Source organism: Rhipicephalus sanguineus, chromosome 3 (assembly GCF_013339695.2).
Source record: "Rhipicephalus sanguineus isolate Rsan-2018 chromosome 3, BIME_Rsan_1.4, whole genome shotgun sequence".
Taxonomy (NCBI): domain Eukaryota; kingdom Metazoa; phylum Arthropoda; class Arachnida; order Ixodida; family Ixodidae; genus Rhipicephalus; species Rhipicephalus sanguineus.
The window spans coordinates 103944771-103960585 of NC_051178.1; the positions used below are offsets into that span (position 1 = coordinate 103944771).

Genomic DNA, 15815 nt, shown 5'->3' on the forward strand with positions numbered 1-15815 from the left:
TCTTCCTCTCGCCTTGCTGCTCTCTGGTCGCGCGCACCGTACTGACCCAGATTCGCGGCCGAACCCTTGTTTGCCCGCTCAGGAAGAACAAGAAGAAGAGAACACGGACTCTCTAGCGGCCACTGACTAATAAATGAGCCCTGCTACTGCTGCTGCTGTCTCAAAACGTACAAGCAAAAGAAGACACCCTCAGAGCTCGCCCACACTCTTTCGTTTTCTTCTTCTTCTCCTCTTCTTCCTCCATTTTCACCGCACCAGCCAACGGGGTCCCCCTCTCTCTTCCCGGTGTATTCCGCGGGTCCTTTTGGTCAAGTGCGACGGGGGCGCACGAGTGAGTTGGCTGCCTTAGTTTTCATTTAGCCCGTTATCCTTTCCCTTGCCGTCGCCCCGCCTGCTCCCCTCGCCACCACTGGAGCGTGTTTTGGACACGGCGGGATATAAAAGTGAATGGGGCGCCACGTCTTGGCACGAAAAGGAGTGTGAACGTCTTTACTGCGGTGAGGTCTACTACGACGGCATTGCCTTAGCGAAACCTCGAAGAACGGTTTTCTCGACTTGCTCGTCCGTCTACGTTTTGTGCTTCACTCGACAACCGGGACGAGTGAGTACCTGCCTGTGCGCGCCCTCGACGTTCGTCATTTCCTACGGAGCTGGTCTTTTGTCCGCTTTAACTCCCGGTGAAGTCCACTATACTACTGGGCCGGCACGGCGGTAGAGTGGTTACGGTGCGGCTGCTGACCTGAAGGTAGCGGGTTCGATCCCGGCCGCGGCGTTTGCGTTTCTATGGAGGCGACAATGCTAGAGGCCCGAGCACTTAGATTTGGGTGCACGTTAAAGAAACCCAGGTCGTCCAAGCCCCAGCAATTATTTTTATTACTGTGTTACTGCAATCGCTACGGCGGATACGGTGTACAGGAGGAGGTATCGACTTCATCATTCTACCTTAGGAATTAGGATCAGGTGAAGCGAGTTTTCCTGTAATTTAGCAGGGGCTTCAGTTTGGTGTAGGAGTATAGCTGTAAAAGCATGCTCAAGTCCGCCTCGTTAGCGATGAATTGCTGCGGTGACGCAGTGGTTAAGTTACTGGGCTGCTGACCCGAAAGACTATGGTATGATCCCGGCTGCGGCAGTCGCACTAATTAGATGGAGACGAAATGCTGGAAGACAGTGTACGGCGGCGACATCAATGCACGTTAACGAATCCCCGGTCGTCGAAATTATCCGGAGCGCTCCACTATGCCATCTCTCTCAGCCTGAGTCATTTGGGACGTTAAACACACCAACCAACTGTTGGCGATGACCTAATGAAAAGATGCTGTAGTATTCTGTTTGTAGTGTATGGCTCTAGCTACGACGAAAAAGTCCGGCCGCTCCAGAATTACACTTCTTCATGGCCAGGGCTTAGCGCACCTGCAGTATACCGAGGGGTGTACCACGATTCATGTCGCCAAGTTGACCGCGATTGTAATATACATGGATGAGTGAAGCTTCAACCATACCTTGATGTATATTCAGGGGAAGGAAAGTGGTAGGATGATCCACTTGGCGTATCTGAAACGCCCTTCATTTTCGTTCATGTTTCAAGGGACGTGTTGCTGTTGTTTGATAAGTGTTGGGGTTTAACGTCCGAAAACCGCGATATGATTATGAGGGACGCCGTAGTCGAGGGATCCGGAACTTTCGACCACCTGGGGTTTTTACAGTGAGCTTAAATCTGAGTACACGGGCCTCAATCATTTTCGCCTCCATCTAAAATGAGGCCACCGCGACCTTCGGGTCAGCAGTCGAGCACTATAACCACTAGACCACATGACGGGTTGCTGTAGTCTCCCACAAGTTCAAATTGTCCGAGGCCCGAAACTCATTGCATCTGCATCTTCACCAAACAAGAGGTGGTCACCTCTCCAGGCCGAGGTTGTGCGCTCTTACGTAACTAAGGTTTCTAGAAATGAAATCAAGCTGAATAGGCTTTACAGCCTAAATATTGGTCACAATTTGTGACTTCAAGACTACAATCATCAATATAGAATTCGACAAAGCCCCGGCTCGAGCAGAAATCTGCAATTATGACGATTTCCGCACATTTGAAGTTTGAAGAGGATTTGGGTAACATTTTATTAAGAGTTACTTTTGATTATAAGAAAAACATTAAATGTGTCAGTACTTGTAGTCAGAAGGTTTGATGGTGTTAAAACCTGAGATTGATCTCACTGTGCTTGATGGAAATAAGAAACCTTCGTGCAGAAAAGGCCTTTAGTTAAACTAGTTTTCAAGGACTGAAAGTAGAGTGTGAGAGTTTCTTATCTAATTGTTTCTTAAACATTGTGGCCGACAAGTGGATGTGAAAGGAACTATCGCGTGGTTCACGTTTTCTGACTGCATAAACAGCAAGACTTACAATAATATACAGGCCAGTGGGGCTTTCCTTAGTGCTTACTCATAGGTTTATATCTACCTAATAAGCAGCGATGAGAATTATCAGTTTATCTAAAGTGAATCGCAGCACTTATCTTCAGGTAAATATTTTCGTGTACAAGCTCAAATTTATACTTCCACTCCTAAAACTATTTCGTCTGAAAATAAATCTTAAAAAGAAAATAGGAGGCGCTAAGACACCCTGATATGGATTGGGTCACCTGTAAGAGCAGTTCCACAACAACAAGAGCACACACTTCGAGCAAAAAAATACAGACCTTAAATTAAAAGTTTGCACAAGATGCTCTGGTGCGCTAAAGCATACATGGATCGGGTTTTAATAAAATGGATTTAGAACAGTAACGTACACATAGACGTAACACCGTTTCAGTAAACACGCAGAATTCTATGACTCGTTCAGAGTTAATTGTGCTTATGGTCGATTGCACTCGAACTATTGCAGTTCTTAAGCAGCGACCTTCGCAGAGCTTCTTTTTGCACGCTACTTAATGTTAATATGTTTATTGGTGCTCGAGGGCCTGTGGACACTACATATGAACGTCACGTTACGGGTGATTGTGGTCACAATAGTTGAGGCGGCAAAGACACATCTTTGTTTGGAAGAAGACTACACTGTCTAAAGCGTTACAGAATGTGCTCCATGCCTGTCGGAGCTCAGCGCTCAATTGAACGTTATGGGGGTGATGGACGCAGGGAATTTAGACACTGCTGATGAGTCCACCGAGAACAAGAAATCCGGGTAGACTGAAGAATGGGAGGGAAATTCTGTCAACGGAATAGGACCCGTTTTAATCACAAGTGCATAATTACACATCTGCTTCTCAACCATGCAGTTGGCGTTGTGAGGACGTGGTCTAGTTAGAGAAGGTTAGTTCTAAACTCAGGGAATTTCACTGAATAAGAAACACGGTAATTTCCCGCATGTGGTTGCTGGTACACCCATTCCCTGGCACGGCGATGTGCTCCTTTAAACCTGTAATGCTCGATTGAGTTGATTCAGTAGAGTGAGTCAGCATGGGTAACTGTAAAGCTGTGAATTCATTAAGAGCTGCTTATAAGTTAAATGGCGGAATCCATTACGCCGATGTTTATATACCGATGCTTTCTCAATTCCTGTTGTAAGAATGGAAAGCTTCATCGCCCTTGTTTCTCTTCTTTCACTTACAGAACCTCAGGAAAAATGAAGTCCCCAGACTCTGCAGTAGCGGGCCTCGCCCTATGCGCTTTTCTCCAGCTGGCAGTCGGGGTCCTGACGACCTTCCCGGGCACCAACAGCGGTTCCAAAACCGTCTTCCCTTCATCTTCGTCCTCCGGTCCGAGGCGAGACGTCGTGTCTGGAGCGACGCTGTCTCGCTTCTCCGAGGAAGAAGAGATGTACGCTGACCACGAGCCTGCACCTTCCATGAGTTCGGGCTCCACAGTCAACTTTCCGGACTCGAAGGCCTCAAAAACCGGCACCTCGTCTGCGTCAGGTACCAACAGCGGAGGAACTGGCCCGAGCGTCTCATTCCCGAGCGGCGGCAGCCGAAGCGAGGAGCCAATCACCTTCGTTCCTCGTGAGGGCAAAGCCATTACGTTTCAGTCCTTCCCCGGAGGTCCTGGAGACCGGGCAGCCGCCAGTATCAACGGTCTCCCACCCATACACCATGTCCCGTTCCCCGGAGGCTTCAACGGCCTACCAAAGGGTGCGTCGCAGGGACTACCCGACGCGAGAAGTATCCTGAGTTCTCTCGTGGGACTCGGAGGCGCTAACGCCCTGCCCATGTCTTTCGGCAACGTCAACGTTAGCGACATCGCTGCAGCGACAAACAGGGTAGCCGACGAGCTCTCCAGGAGCCTTAGGATGGACGTGCGCGCCGTTTCGAAGGCGCTCGCCGTTGGTGGTGCAGCGTTGGGTTCTCTAGTCTTCCTCGGCGGCATGGCGGCCATGATGATGTCCGGATTGGGTTTCTTCAACTATCCGGGGATCTACGCGGCCTATCCATACAGCACGACGTACGGCGCGGCCTATCCCAACCAGTACAGATCGGCGAAGTCTCTCAATGGCGGAGCTCAAGGAGACGCTAAGCGGCCCGTCAATCCCAACCTCGTGCCAGCCATCAATGACCTTATCGGCAAGCTGGCCAAGGCGACGCAAGACTTTGGCATGCCTAAGTAATCACAATACACCTCCCGTGGCATGAGGAATGGTGGCTTCAACTGCGAAAGAGCAATATCTACAGTTGTGATATGCCATTCCCCACAGTCTCGTGGTGTGAAGACACCTCCTGATTGTACGCAGCACTTGGGAGTAGGTCGTTACTATCATATTTAGATCGATGGTTTTCAACACCACCCAGTCACCAGCAACACCAGCTTTTGCTCGGTCTACCGATGGCGAAGGAACGATGTCGGTCTCTGAGTAAATTTCAGGCGGCACTCCTTTTGCTCTAGGGTAAGGACTCCCATATTTCATGAAATAAATGAGAGATGGGCCGCACGACAGCTACCGCCATAGCATAGGTCGTGCGAGAATTAACGTAAGTCTCATTTGCGGAGGAAATAAGGAAAAACATCGATTCTCAGGTACTTTTTTTGTCGGTGACTAAACTCAGAAGAGCCGCTCTCGGTAAAGTTTAGTGTTTTGTCTGATCGAGAAGTCGTCTATTTTTTTTTTCTCTCTTTTCGGCAGTGCGTTCGACAAGGATAAATGAAGCAGGTAGCAGGAATTTCACGTTCGCCACTGGTTCATTTGGCTGCAGGTGTTTGTGTGTTATAAAGATTCACGTGAATGAGTTAGCTTATCCTACTTTAAGAAAAAGATAGCGATAGTGGTTCTTCAGTTGTTCTCGCAATTTCTCGCCTATTTGGAAAGCTCTGCCTACGACGTTCTTGCATATTTGAGCCGACGAGCCAAACTGTTAAGTATTGTACATTTGTAGATGGCGCGAGCATGGTTGTTGGGCTGGAGGAAACCGGAGAGGCGAACTAGACTGCTTAGGATTTAAATGCGAGACTTGATGACCTTAATGGAGTACGCCGGCCCTCTGCGCGTGCACAGTACGAGGAACTGACCAGCTGATCGGGTCAGTAAGCTCCGCAAAGTCGCGGAGTGACCTACAAAACACTGATTGCATATGGAGCGCCCAATCCGCTCACAGAGTGAATTCTGTTCGGGTTTTTCCCTGTCACCTGCTTCCCAGAAAAGACAGCCCTAGCGAGCTGGACGGTCACTTGTTTACATTGTTAAGGACCCTGCAACATTCAAGGTGATCCCGGATTTCAAGAGACTTGAGTAGAAGAAAAAAATCGTCCGATTAAAAACGATGCTTGCGAAAAGGTCATTGGCTCCAGAGTGACAAATTAAAGACAGTTGAATTAGTTGTTTTAAGAGTATACGTGTTGACGTGCAGCATGGTAGCTTGTGACTCATTCACTCACGGCAGTCTGCATAAAAAAAAGACTCATATTAAAAAGTTCGCGCCACGAGCATAAAAGAATTGCGTAGTTTGGGTGAAAACCTCGGTATTCTTTGTACGAGTAATGCAATCGCAGGAGAGAAGTTTGATACGCGAGCATGATGACAGAGATAAAAGAACTTTTTTTATACCTGAACAATAATCAAGGTGAGATCACATGTGGCACGCGCCAGTAAATCCGCCGCTTCAGTTGTGCACGGCAGGTGGGCGACGATTTTTAAGAACGTACCTGCAAAGGATGTAGTTACTAATGACTTGCTGGAATAATTTTTCAGCAAAAGTTAGTTGTTGGCAGTATTTCAGTCTGCCTGACGTTCGACTGCTTCCTGAGAATGAATCATCCGCGGCACACCTTGTTTAGTCATTGCTTCTGTTTGGCCTCGGGTGCGTGCACCCTTGGTTTGACTAGTTTTTTGACGCATGCCTTTATTGTACATTCACGCATTATTTATTTGTTTTGCTTTGCAATAAACTTTCTTTCGTGTGCACGAAAACGTCTCTTGGTTTTCTGCAGTTCGGAAAGCTTTATGAAAATGTATTTGTTGTAAAAGTAGGTAGGAGCGTAATTATCCCAGCATATATGTTAACGCTTACATGCTAATCTGCTGAGCGAAGATGGAAAATAAGAGATGAAAAAGTGTGCGATCATTCTATTTAGATGTGGGGTAAATGCGATGGTTGTGATACAGACAGCTTAAACTTTGAGGTAATATTTTTAAGGAACATGCAAATAAAGATAAATACAGAGTGAGAGAAACGAAGGAAGAAGGCAGAAAGGTTAACCGAGCACTTACTCGATTGGCTACCCTACACCAGGTGAGGCGGAGGGAGGAGTAATAGGTAAGATAAAAAATTTAAAGCTTAACTACGTTTTGAATTAGTATTTTCCCAACTTTGTATTTTACGACTACGTATTTTCTCAAGATCTAATGCTGAATGACAAGCTCAGCGAATTATGCTGTAAAGAGCTACTTCTGTCATCTTTATAGCCCCGGCTTTCCAACAAAACGTATCCCTGTATTTCCAACGCAGCGTAGTTAACGCGAAACGCGGTTGGGTATTAAAGTCGAGGTAGCTATAGGTGAGTGCGCCGTCACGTTGAGGCAGTTGAGGTACCCTGACGACTTAGTCTGATAGTGAAGGGTGAATGACGGCAGGGCAGCGTCTCCCGTGTTTACGACATGGACTTTTTATCGGTTAGAACAATGCCTGGGTCACGGAGAAACATTCCAGCGCGAAGCAGGTTTCCGGCATACTGCTACACAGTACCATGAATCTCAAAACTAGCGGCTCAAAAGTTACGAGATGAACAAACAAAAACAAAGTTTGTTTTTCAAAAAACGCCGAAAATGAACCTTTAGGCAATACTATAAGTCCACCGTTTGGGTTGTACGATCCGTCGGCTTGCGCAACAGAGCTTTGTTTGGATCACTATAAATAGAGTGCAGTTTGAAGCGATAAGTTCCAAGTAAACGCATGTAAGCGTACTGGATAGTAGTAAAAAAAAGATAGGAATCGGTACAACACGAAAGTGAAACGTGTCGTCACAGAAGTAGTTGATTGTTTATAGTGCATTGGTATATGAGGGCTTGTACAATGTCTATTGTTGTTTGGCAGATATAGCAGCGCTCGATGGTGGACGCACTCACGTTGACACCTAGTGGCACATCATCGAGACGACTAACGGCCATGATCATGATTTAACCCCTGCAGCAGCTGTCGTTCTTCACACATACGTGAACACAGCGTGTGGTGAATCCCGCACCGATATTCCCGCACATATGGCACCGACAAGGACATAGTAAACACTGATACTCGATATGCACTCCTTCAAAGCGTCTTGAAACGCGAAGAGAAACGCTACGCGCGTCGTATCTTCCCTCTATCCTGGCCGTTAATACTCGCAGGGCGAGCGGGGAACGCGGTGCGACAGCTAGGCGAGCGTAGGAGAGCTATTTTTTTATATGAATAGATGCATGGGCTAAACGCCCGCCAGCCATCGTCGCCGACTGAGATGTCATCGGTTCGACACCTATCAACAGAACTTTTTCTTATGGATTTTTCTTTGCCATTTGGTGGCATTCATTTTGCTGACGTATTTCCGTGACGGAAATACGTCATGAAAGTCTTGGTGGATCCCGGCACAAAACACTTTCGTGTTAAAAAAAAAAACATGACAAGTGATGGCGCCAAGCGTCGCTTGCCGTGTTTGGAAGTGGTGAGTAAAACAAGTGCAGCAGCACCAACGTCGTCAACAATGTAGAGAGGAAAATGACAAAAATTCAAGAGGAAGTAACAAAAGAAGAATTGAACGATCACTTGTAGGTAAAAAATATTACACGGTAATAATGTGAAAGTGAAATTGAGAATAAATACATACATCTCATAAGCGTGTGTAAGTTCTACATGGATGAGTTGTCAATGTGTCATCCAAATGCTATTCGCATTGAAAATGACGATAGAGACCATTCAATTCCTGACGTAATTTTTTTAACGCATACGATAGCGAGGTTTCGCTAAGAATGGGCAAGTACTCCGTGCCAGACACCCAATGGCCTAAGAACCAAGCAACCCGCAGATGTGAAAATAATTAAATTAAAAAAAACGGCTCAAGATAATGACATATTTCATAAAATGTATGTGGGCCTTGTAGATGCATAAGGTCTCTATTATGGGCGTGTGGACGACTGCCACTGTTGCACTGTTGAAAGTGCACCGCACACACAATGCGGAGGCTGTGGGTTCGTATCCCAGCAGCGCCAGATTGGTTTTCTCTGCGTTTTCATTTCCCAATATGCAATAATTACTGTTCTTCAATAACACACGGGAGACAACGTCCCCTATTCTTTTAAGCGGCTTCGTTATATGCCACATTGCTTATGTCTAACAGAAATGGGTCCCTTCTGTCACTTCTTTCGTTGATTTCATATAGCGAGGGTCTCGACACCGGGCAGGTTGATGCCTCGAGATAGCTTGCGAGGAATCATTGATTAGCTTCCTGTTTGGAAGGATTACGTGCTGCGTAATGACATCGGGCAAGAACATCTTCCAAATTTGCCGCCATATGGCCTTGAAGGGCGCTGACTGTCATTACAAACTTAAAGGGATAGCGAACAGAACTTATGCCGCTGACAATTTTAAGCCAAATGAAAGTTTAGGTGCTGAAATTGGTTGACACAACCTTGTTTTCAGACAGGAACAAGCGGAAAATAATGAAGTTAATACGCTTTTCACAAACTGCTACGTATAGCAGCGCGCCTTTAACTACAAGGGACGTTGCCTTCAGCAGCTCACGCATTGCGCTCGCACCGTCGTAGAGCCACAGCCAATGGTAGCACGGGAGTCCGGGGCGTCATGCCGCTCCTACCGCCGGCGGGCGCGCGCCGGCTGCCCGCCTGCGTTGATGCTGCTTGCGTCGCGGGCACACATGACGTCATGGCCGTCGGCGCGCGACACCGCGCGCTCACATTCATAGAAAATTAGGAAGTACAATATGCATAATTTCAGATTACTAGTGCTGTTCTGTTCTGTTTTGCTGTGGAAAGGTTGAGGTCCATATTGCCTCGGCTACTCCATATCACGAAGTTATGCGACGAAAAAAAAAATACTGAACGGTACCTAAACATGAACAATCAGAAAAAAAATATCATACCGATACACAGTTTACTTGCAGCAGTTCACACTGTCATAAACTGTTCACCCGCACACCTTCCTTTTCTACTATCAGAATATGCACTAACACATTTCATATAAATCAATCCCTGGGTGTCTATCACAGGCGCTTATCCAGTCCGGTCTCCACTAAAAAATCTGCCAGGAAGATGTTCGCCTTTTTCTGAAGATGCATCTCAGGCCATGGTCCAAGTAATTTCTTTAATGTGAGGGGCCGTCTGTCAAAACTTGCTAATTTTTTCTTTAATTTTTCTCTTTAATTCGCGTATTTAACGCACTCCAAAAGAATACCTTTTTAAATGGTCTGCTGTCCCAAATAATAGTCTCCCGCTGTGCAGAAGTGCTGGCAGCTTGCGTATATGCTTGCCTGCACGAAGAGATAGATAGATAGATAGATAGATAGATAGATAGATAGATAGATAGATAGATAGATAGATAGATAGATAGATAGATAGATAGATAGATAGATAGATAGATAGATAGATAGATAGATAGATAGATAGATAGACAGACAGACAGACAGACAGACAGACAGACAGATAGATAGATAGATAGATAGATAGATAGATAGATAGATAGATAGATAGATAGATAGATAGATAGATAGATAGATAGATAGATAGATAGATAGATAGATAGATAGATAGATAGATAGATAGATAGATAGGCGAAAATGAGGAAGGTTAACCAGAGGAAGTCTTCGGTGGGAACGCACGAACAACTCGCCCTCTTCAACTGGCGGCTCGCTTGAAAATGCGAAGCATTTTTAATCTTTAAAATAATGCCACACAGAATCTCAGTTGGGAGTTTTCTAGATGACGCACAAGCTGGAGCTTTACTGTAGGTTGCATCCTTCCCTAGTACGTTGTTTTCGGGCGGCATCGGCATGGCGTCTTTCATTTCTCAGTGTTTGTCAGCGTCTGGAACCAGCGCATGGCAGACTCATGCCGCGACCACCGCAACGCCTGTTTGACATCAAACTATATTCAAAGTGCCAGTTTTCCTTACGAGTAGAATCCTCAGTGTCGGCTTTACACGTTGTCCCAAAGAGGGTTTTTAAAATCGAAGCTGTTTAAGCCGGCCGTAAGAACTTTGGTGTATACAAATGTGTACAAAAACATTGGCCGCGTATCTGCGCGCTTCGCTGCAAATGTCGTGTAAAGACGATAGAAGAGGCGCTGTGTGAGATATGGACGCCATCTGGAAATACGTCGGGAAACTGAGTGCTGTGTTGCGTGCTGGTAGTCCCGGCGCACCAGCAGGTGAAGACCGGCGGTGACCAACGCGACCGGCGGGGACGCCAGCCAGCCCGAAAACGCGGTTTGGCGCGAAGCGCTGAAGCAGAGAAACGTCCGCACTCAACGAGTACTCTCCACACACTCTTTTATTTACACGTCGCCTCTGGGTAAAACAGGAACGCCAGAGCGGCGCCCACAACCGGCAGCCTGAAGGCCGCCCACAACGCTGCTTTTTCATTTTTTTAAATATTTTTTTTCACCTTCTTGGCCTTCTCAAAACTAAAGTTTTTCAACACCAACCCATGGCATTCGTACAGTGCAATACAGAACCGAAACCGAAACACAACAATGAGCTCGTGCGAAGGGCACGGAGGAAGGCAAATTTCAGCGCAGTCGCATTTTCAGCTTTGTTGAAACAGCGCTCACTAGACGACGACGAAGTAAAAGAAGGCACAGGACAGGCAGCGCCTGTCCTGTGCCTTCTTTTACTTCGTCGTCGTCTAGTGAGCGCTGTTTCAACAAAGATGAACGCATACCAACTCGCTCAAGCTTCCATTCTTATGCATTTTCAGCGCAGCTTAAGAAACTAGGGTCCTTAAAATTACGTATGTATGCATTTTCTATTAAAGGAACACGCCACCTAATACTTACCTAGTGATGTTGCACCTCAGATATGCATGATATTTACTTTTTGATCGACAACGTTCACAAGTATGAACAGCCGTACCAGTTCAAGACGGCTGGCCCTTGGGCAAGTGGTTCAACTTTGGCCGAGTGGCTGAATCGAGGGACGTGCCGACAAACAGAAATACAGAAAGACAGACCAAAATTTCTGCGTTTAAGTTCCCCAAGAAAGACTATCGTCTTTAAAACTGTCATGAACAGGCATGTGCAACAGAAATTGGGCATATTCCACTACTCACCGCTGGTCCACTAAAACTGAAGAAGGCAACAGACGGGCGGCAAACACTACTTAACACTTCTAGACAGACGTCACCAGTAATTGAGAAAAGCTTTAATAAACCGTCGGGATTAACCCAGTGAAAAACACCGCGGCCGCACGCTTCAGCTTCGCTGAAGCATCTGTACGGAGTACTGCAGCCAGGGGCGTAGCCGGAGGGGGGGGGAGGTTGGAGAGTTGAACCCCCCCCCGAAATTTTTTCGAAATTGCATGTGTATATATACACGCACACATACGAACGCACGCACGAACATAAAAAAGGATGGTTGAACCCCCCCCCCCTGAAAAAATGTCTGGCTACGCTTCTGACTGCAGCTGCACGTACAACGAGAGATTACTTAGGAACGGGAAAGGAAACAGCGACTGCGAGAAGAACCCGAAGTGTTGGAAGCCCTGGAGGGGCGAACGCTCGGTTTCAGGGCGAGTTTCGGTGTCTGGAGTTAGGACGTCGTGTCTGTGACTATTTGTGGTTTAACTCGAACCTCGCTGCGCTGAGAAGCAAACTAGAAACAACCTAGCATCGCCTAGCTAAAGCCTAGCAACAATCTAGAAGCAACCAGATTAGACTTGAGAATGGTCCACCTTGGATGTTCCAAGTCTTACGCGACTTAATGCAACATTCGCCATTTTTTATTCCACCACCACGAAATTTAACGAAGCCACCATAGAAAACGTTGTCATTTTACAATCGTTTTAGACCGCAAGTACAACGAATTCATATGGCTCAGATATATATTTAGATTCTTAAAGCATTTTTTTATTCATCGCCGCGATGTATCGCCTTAATGGGACATTCTGAAGAGAAGAGCCAGAAAAGGTTTTCGATCACAACTCTTGGCATTAGGTTCCTCCAGTTCAAAAAGAGCACCATCAATAAGATACCATATGATTCGTTTATGTTGTTATGAATTTATTCGCTATGGGAAAGCCACATGGTTCGCAGACACGCCGAGCCAACGCGATCGACGAGGTCCTTTTTCCGAGAAAGCTCTGCTGAAGTGCGTAGTGCTGTTGCGAATATTGACCCTGTTCCAGAGTGGCTTGCATTTCCGTACGTTTGTGTTTGTTTGCCTGAATATTGGAATTACTTTGACTGCTTGAAATAATGTATGTGTTGTGTGCGTGCGCGTGATTTACCTGTGTTAATTTTGTTCAGAAATCGAATCAATATAACACGAATTTTTATCTTGTCACCGCTATATATTACAAAGAAAAAGGCTTCTTGAAACTCCATGTGCTAAGCTGGGGTGTCGACACTATACTCACCTTCGGTGCTTCGCCTCGGGGCTTCAGCCGCAGGAATGTTCTTGATGCTGTTAGTGCTTTCCTTCATGAAACAAAACGAACGCGATCTTAAATTCCTACTTGTAAGCGTATTCTTATAGTAGTAGGAATCAATAAAAAAATCAATAAAAAAGACGTTGGGTACACTGTAATTCCATTATTATAATTTATAGCCAGGATGAGCAGTCTGGTCTGAATGTACAAATAATTATTGCACTCTTTCTTTAATATGTTTGCTTTTCTTTTGTCTGTAATTCTTAGTTATGACTAATGATATTGAAAACTTCATATCAACAATTCTTGACCGATTCCCCAGTGTGGTTATCAGCCATGTGTAGAGGCACAACAACAAAAAACAACAACAACAACAAAATTCGGCAGATCCCACGCTTTGTGGGAATCGGTTTCAAGCGAAGCAGTCAGCGAGTACATCTATGCTGTATATAATGGCTTTGAGCCAAGTGTTACGAGGTAGATTGACGCTTTTTTGTAAGTGCAGTAGGTGTGTGCACATGGTGGGCTAACCAGGCATGTCGACAACACTGGAGTTTAAAGGGCAAGTTATGGTGCGACGTAACGTCAGCCCTCACGTTAGAGTACATACGTCAGTATTATCGAAACTAAGTGCACTTTATGGTGCAATCATGTGAATATCATATGTAACTTTTGTTAACGTATTCCTACAAGGTCGAGCAATGCTTCAATATAGCTTGCTGAATCATAGGAATTAGGGGTGTGCGAATATCAAATTTTTCGAATACAAATCGAATACGAATATCCACCTTCGAATATCGAATCGAATATCGAATATCAAAGGAAAAATGCCTCCACAGTAACACTATTTTATTTAACATGTAGCTATTTGAAAAAAAACAAACATTAACAGGCTGACTGGCAACAAAACATACACTGCTATCTCCAGAACACAATGTCCAGGCTAGCACAATGCACATCACAACACAAGCAAATATCTCGGCACAATGAAAGTAATGACTAGATGTTATCATGAAGAAATATGAGTTGCTCCACATGATCAGGCAGCAGGCGCTCCCTTCTAGCAGAGACAACACCCCCTGCCACTGAAAAGGCACGCTCGCTTGGAACAGAAGTGGCTGGTACAGGGAGGTACATGGGGCAAAGCTTTGCCAGACTGGGGTATCTGAAGGTGCCTACAGTCCGCCACCAGTCACGTGGGTCACTGTCTTTCTTCAGAAGTGGTCCCGCATAGTGAACGAGTGGTAGTGCGGCACGTTACGGCCGCATAATATTGAAAATGTACGGTTACATGGTCGCCAACAGCGCTGCACGTCGGAGATGCACCAGCAATAAATCATACGTATTGGGGCGCTCGTCGCAGGCAGATATCGTGCCTCCGTGTACTTACGATGTTTATCGCTCCTCTCGGCAACGTTTTTAGCTATATGAACGCAGCATAAATGTGGAAGACGAGTTATTTTATGGACGATAATCGAATCGCAAATTCGAATTTTTCGAATATTCGAAGTTATCGAATATTCGAAACATTTCGAATACACGATTTTCGAATCGAATACGAATATTTCGAATGTAATATTCGACGAATATTCGAAACTTTCGAATATTCGCACACCCCTAATAGGAATACAAATGTAATGCTTATTAGACTGCTAAAAAAGCGGAGCCAACACTGGAATCACGGACGTTAATCTGATATGACGCCTGTATTGTAGGACTACCTATGTAGTGTTTATTGCCTTCTTGTAAAATTAGATACCCAACAACACAACCACAACTGACGTTGCACCGCCATTACGCCAGCATAGGCTGTTTTTCCAAACCAGTTTGTAGACCTGGCGTGGCTCTGTGGTAGACTACCCGATTGCCACGCAGAATGCTTGGGTTCGATTCCTGCCGGGATCCTAATCTTTATTCTTTCAATTCGTCGGGTCAGCGCTGCCGACGTTGGTTTTTCTTAATGCTCTCGCATTTAAATTACCAATGTCTGTTCTCGCCGTTCCTGGGTAGATAAAACTTGTCAATCACCTGTGGCTCATACCCGTACACCGCGGCCCGTGCTCAACGGGTATGTGCCGCACGTGTCTGGAGGAAAGGGTTTGACGACGTGCGCGACTGGATTTTCACGTTATCCACGTCATGACCCGACAGTCATATTCGTCAAATCCTCTTAACCTGCCATGCGAATGTTGGTAAACACCAAGTTAAGGAAGGGATCATGAGAGCACCCAGACGTAGGCGCCTAGATAGATAGACAGATAAATAGAAACGCTCAAAGTGCCAAAGGTTCGCTAAGAAATGCTTCGCGTTTAAAAGCTCCGTTTCGATGTTGTCCCGTGTGTCACCTCTCGTCGCTCGGCTCTACCATCTGAGGACTTGGTCACCCAGAACGCCTCTTCACATTTAGTGGAGCTGCTGGGTATTTCCAGACCTGGAACTCTGAAACCAGACGATCCCTCCCGGGCCAATCATGCCCGACGATGCTGGGCAGAGCAATATTCCCCAGGCGTCGCCTGCAGTCGTCTGTTCAGGTACGCCACGCCAACGAGATCCTCCCATCTTCAGTGGAGCTGAAGATCAAGACGTGGACAACTGGTTGTCATTGTAGGACAAGGTCAGTGTCTCTAATATATGGAATGACGCGGATATGCTCAGCTTCGTCAGCTTCTTCCTCTCCGGAGTCGCCTTCATTTTGTTCCACAACCATGAATCAGTTTCCTACCTGGACGCCATTGAAAGCTGGACTCCAAGAAGTATTCGGTCGCCCCGCCG

General features: G+C 46.1%; 1 protein-coding gene across 1 annotated transcript; it reads left to right on the forward strand.

Annotated features, from left to right (window-relative positions):
• Positions 1-474: 474 nt before the first annotated feature.
• LOC119385054 (uncharacterized) lies at positions 475-4616 on the forward strand. The gene is made up of 2 exons (XM_037652614.2): positions 475-601; positions 3604-4616. The coding sequence occupies exon 2, from the start codon at positions 3617-3619 to the stop codon at positions 4592-4594; it is 978 nt and encodes a 325-aa protein (XP_037508542.1). The 5' UTR covers positions 475-601; positions 3604-3616; the 3' UTR covers positions 4595-4616.
• Positions 4617-15815: the final 11199 nt, after the last annotated feature.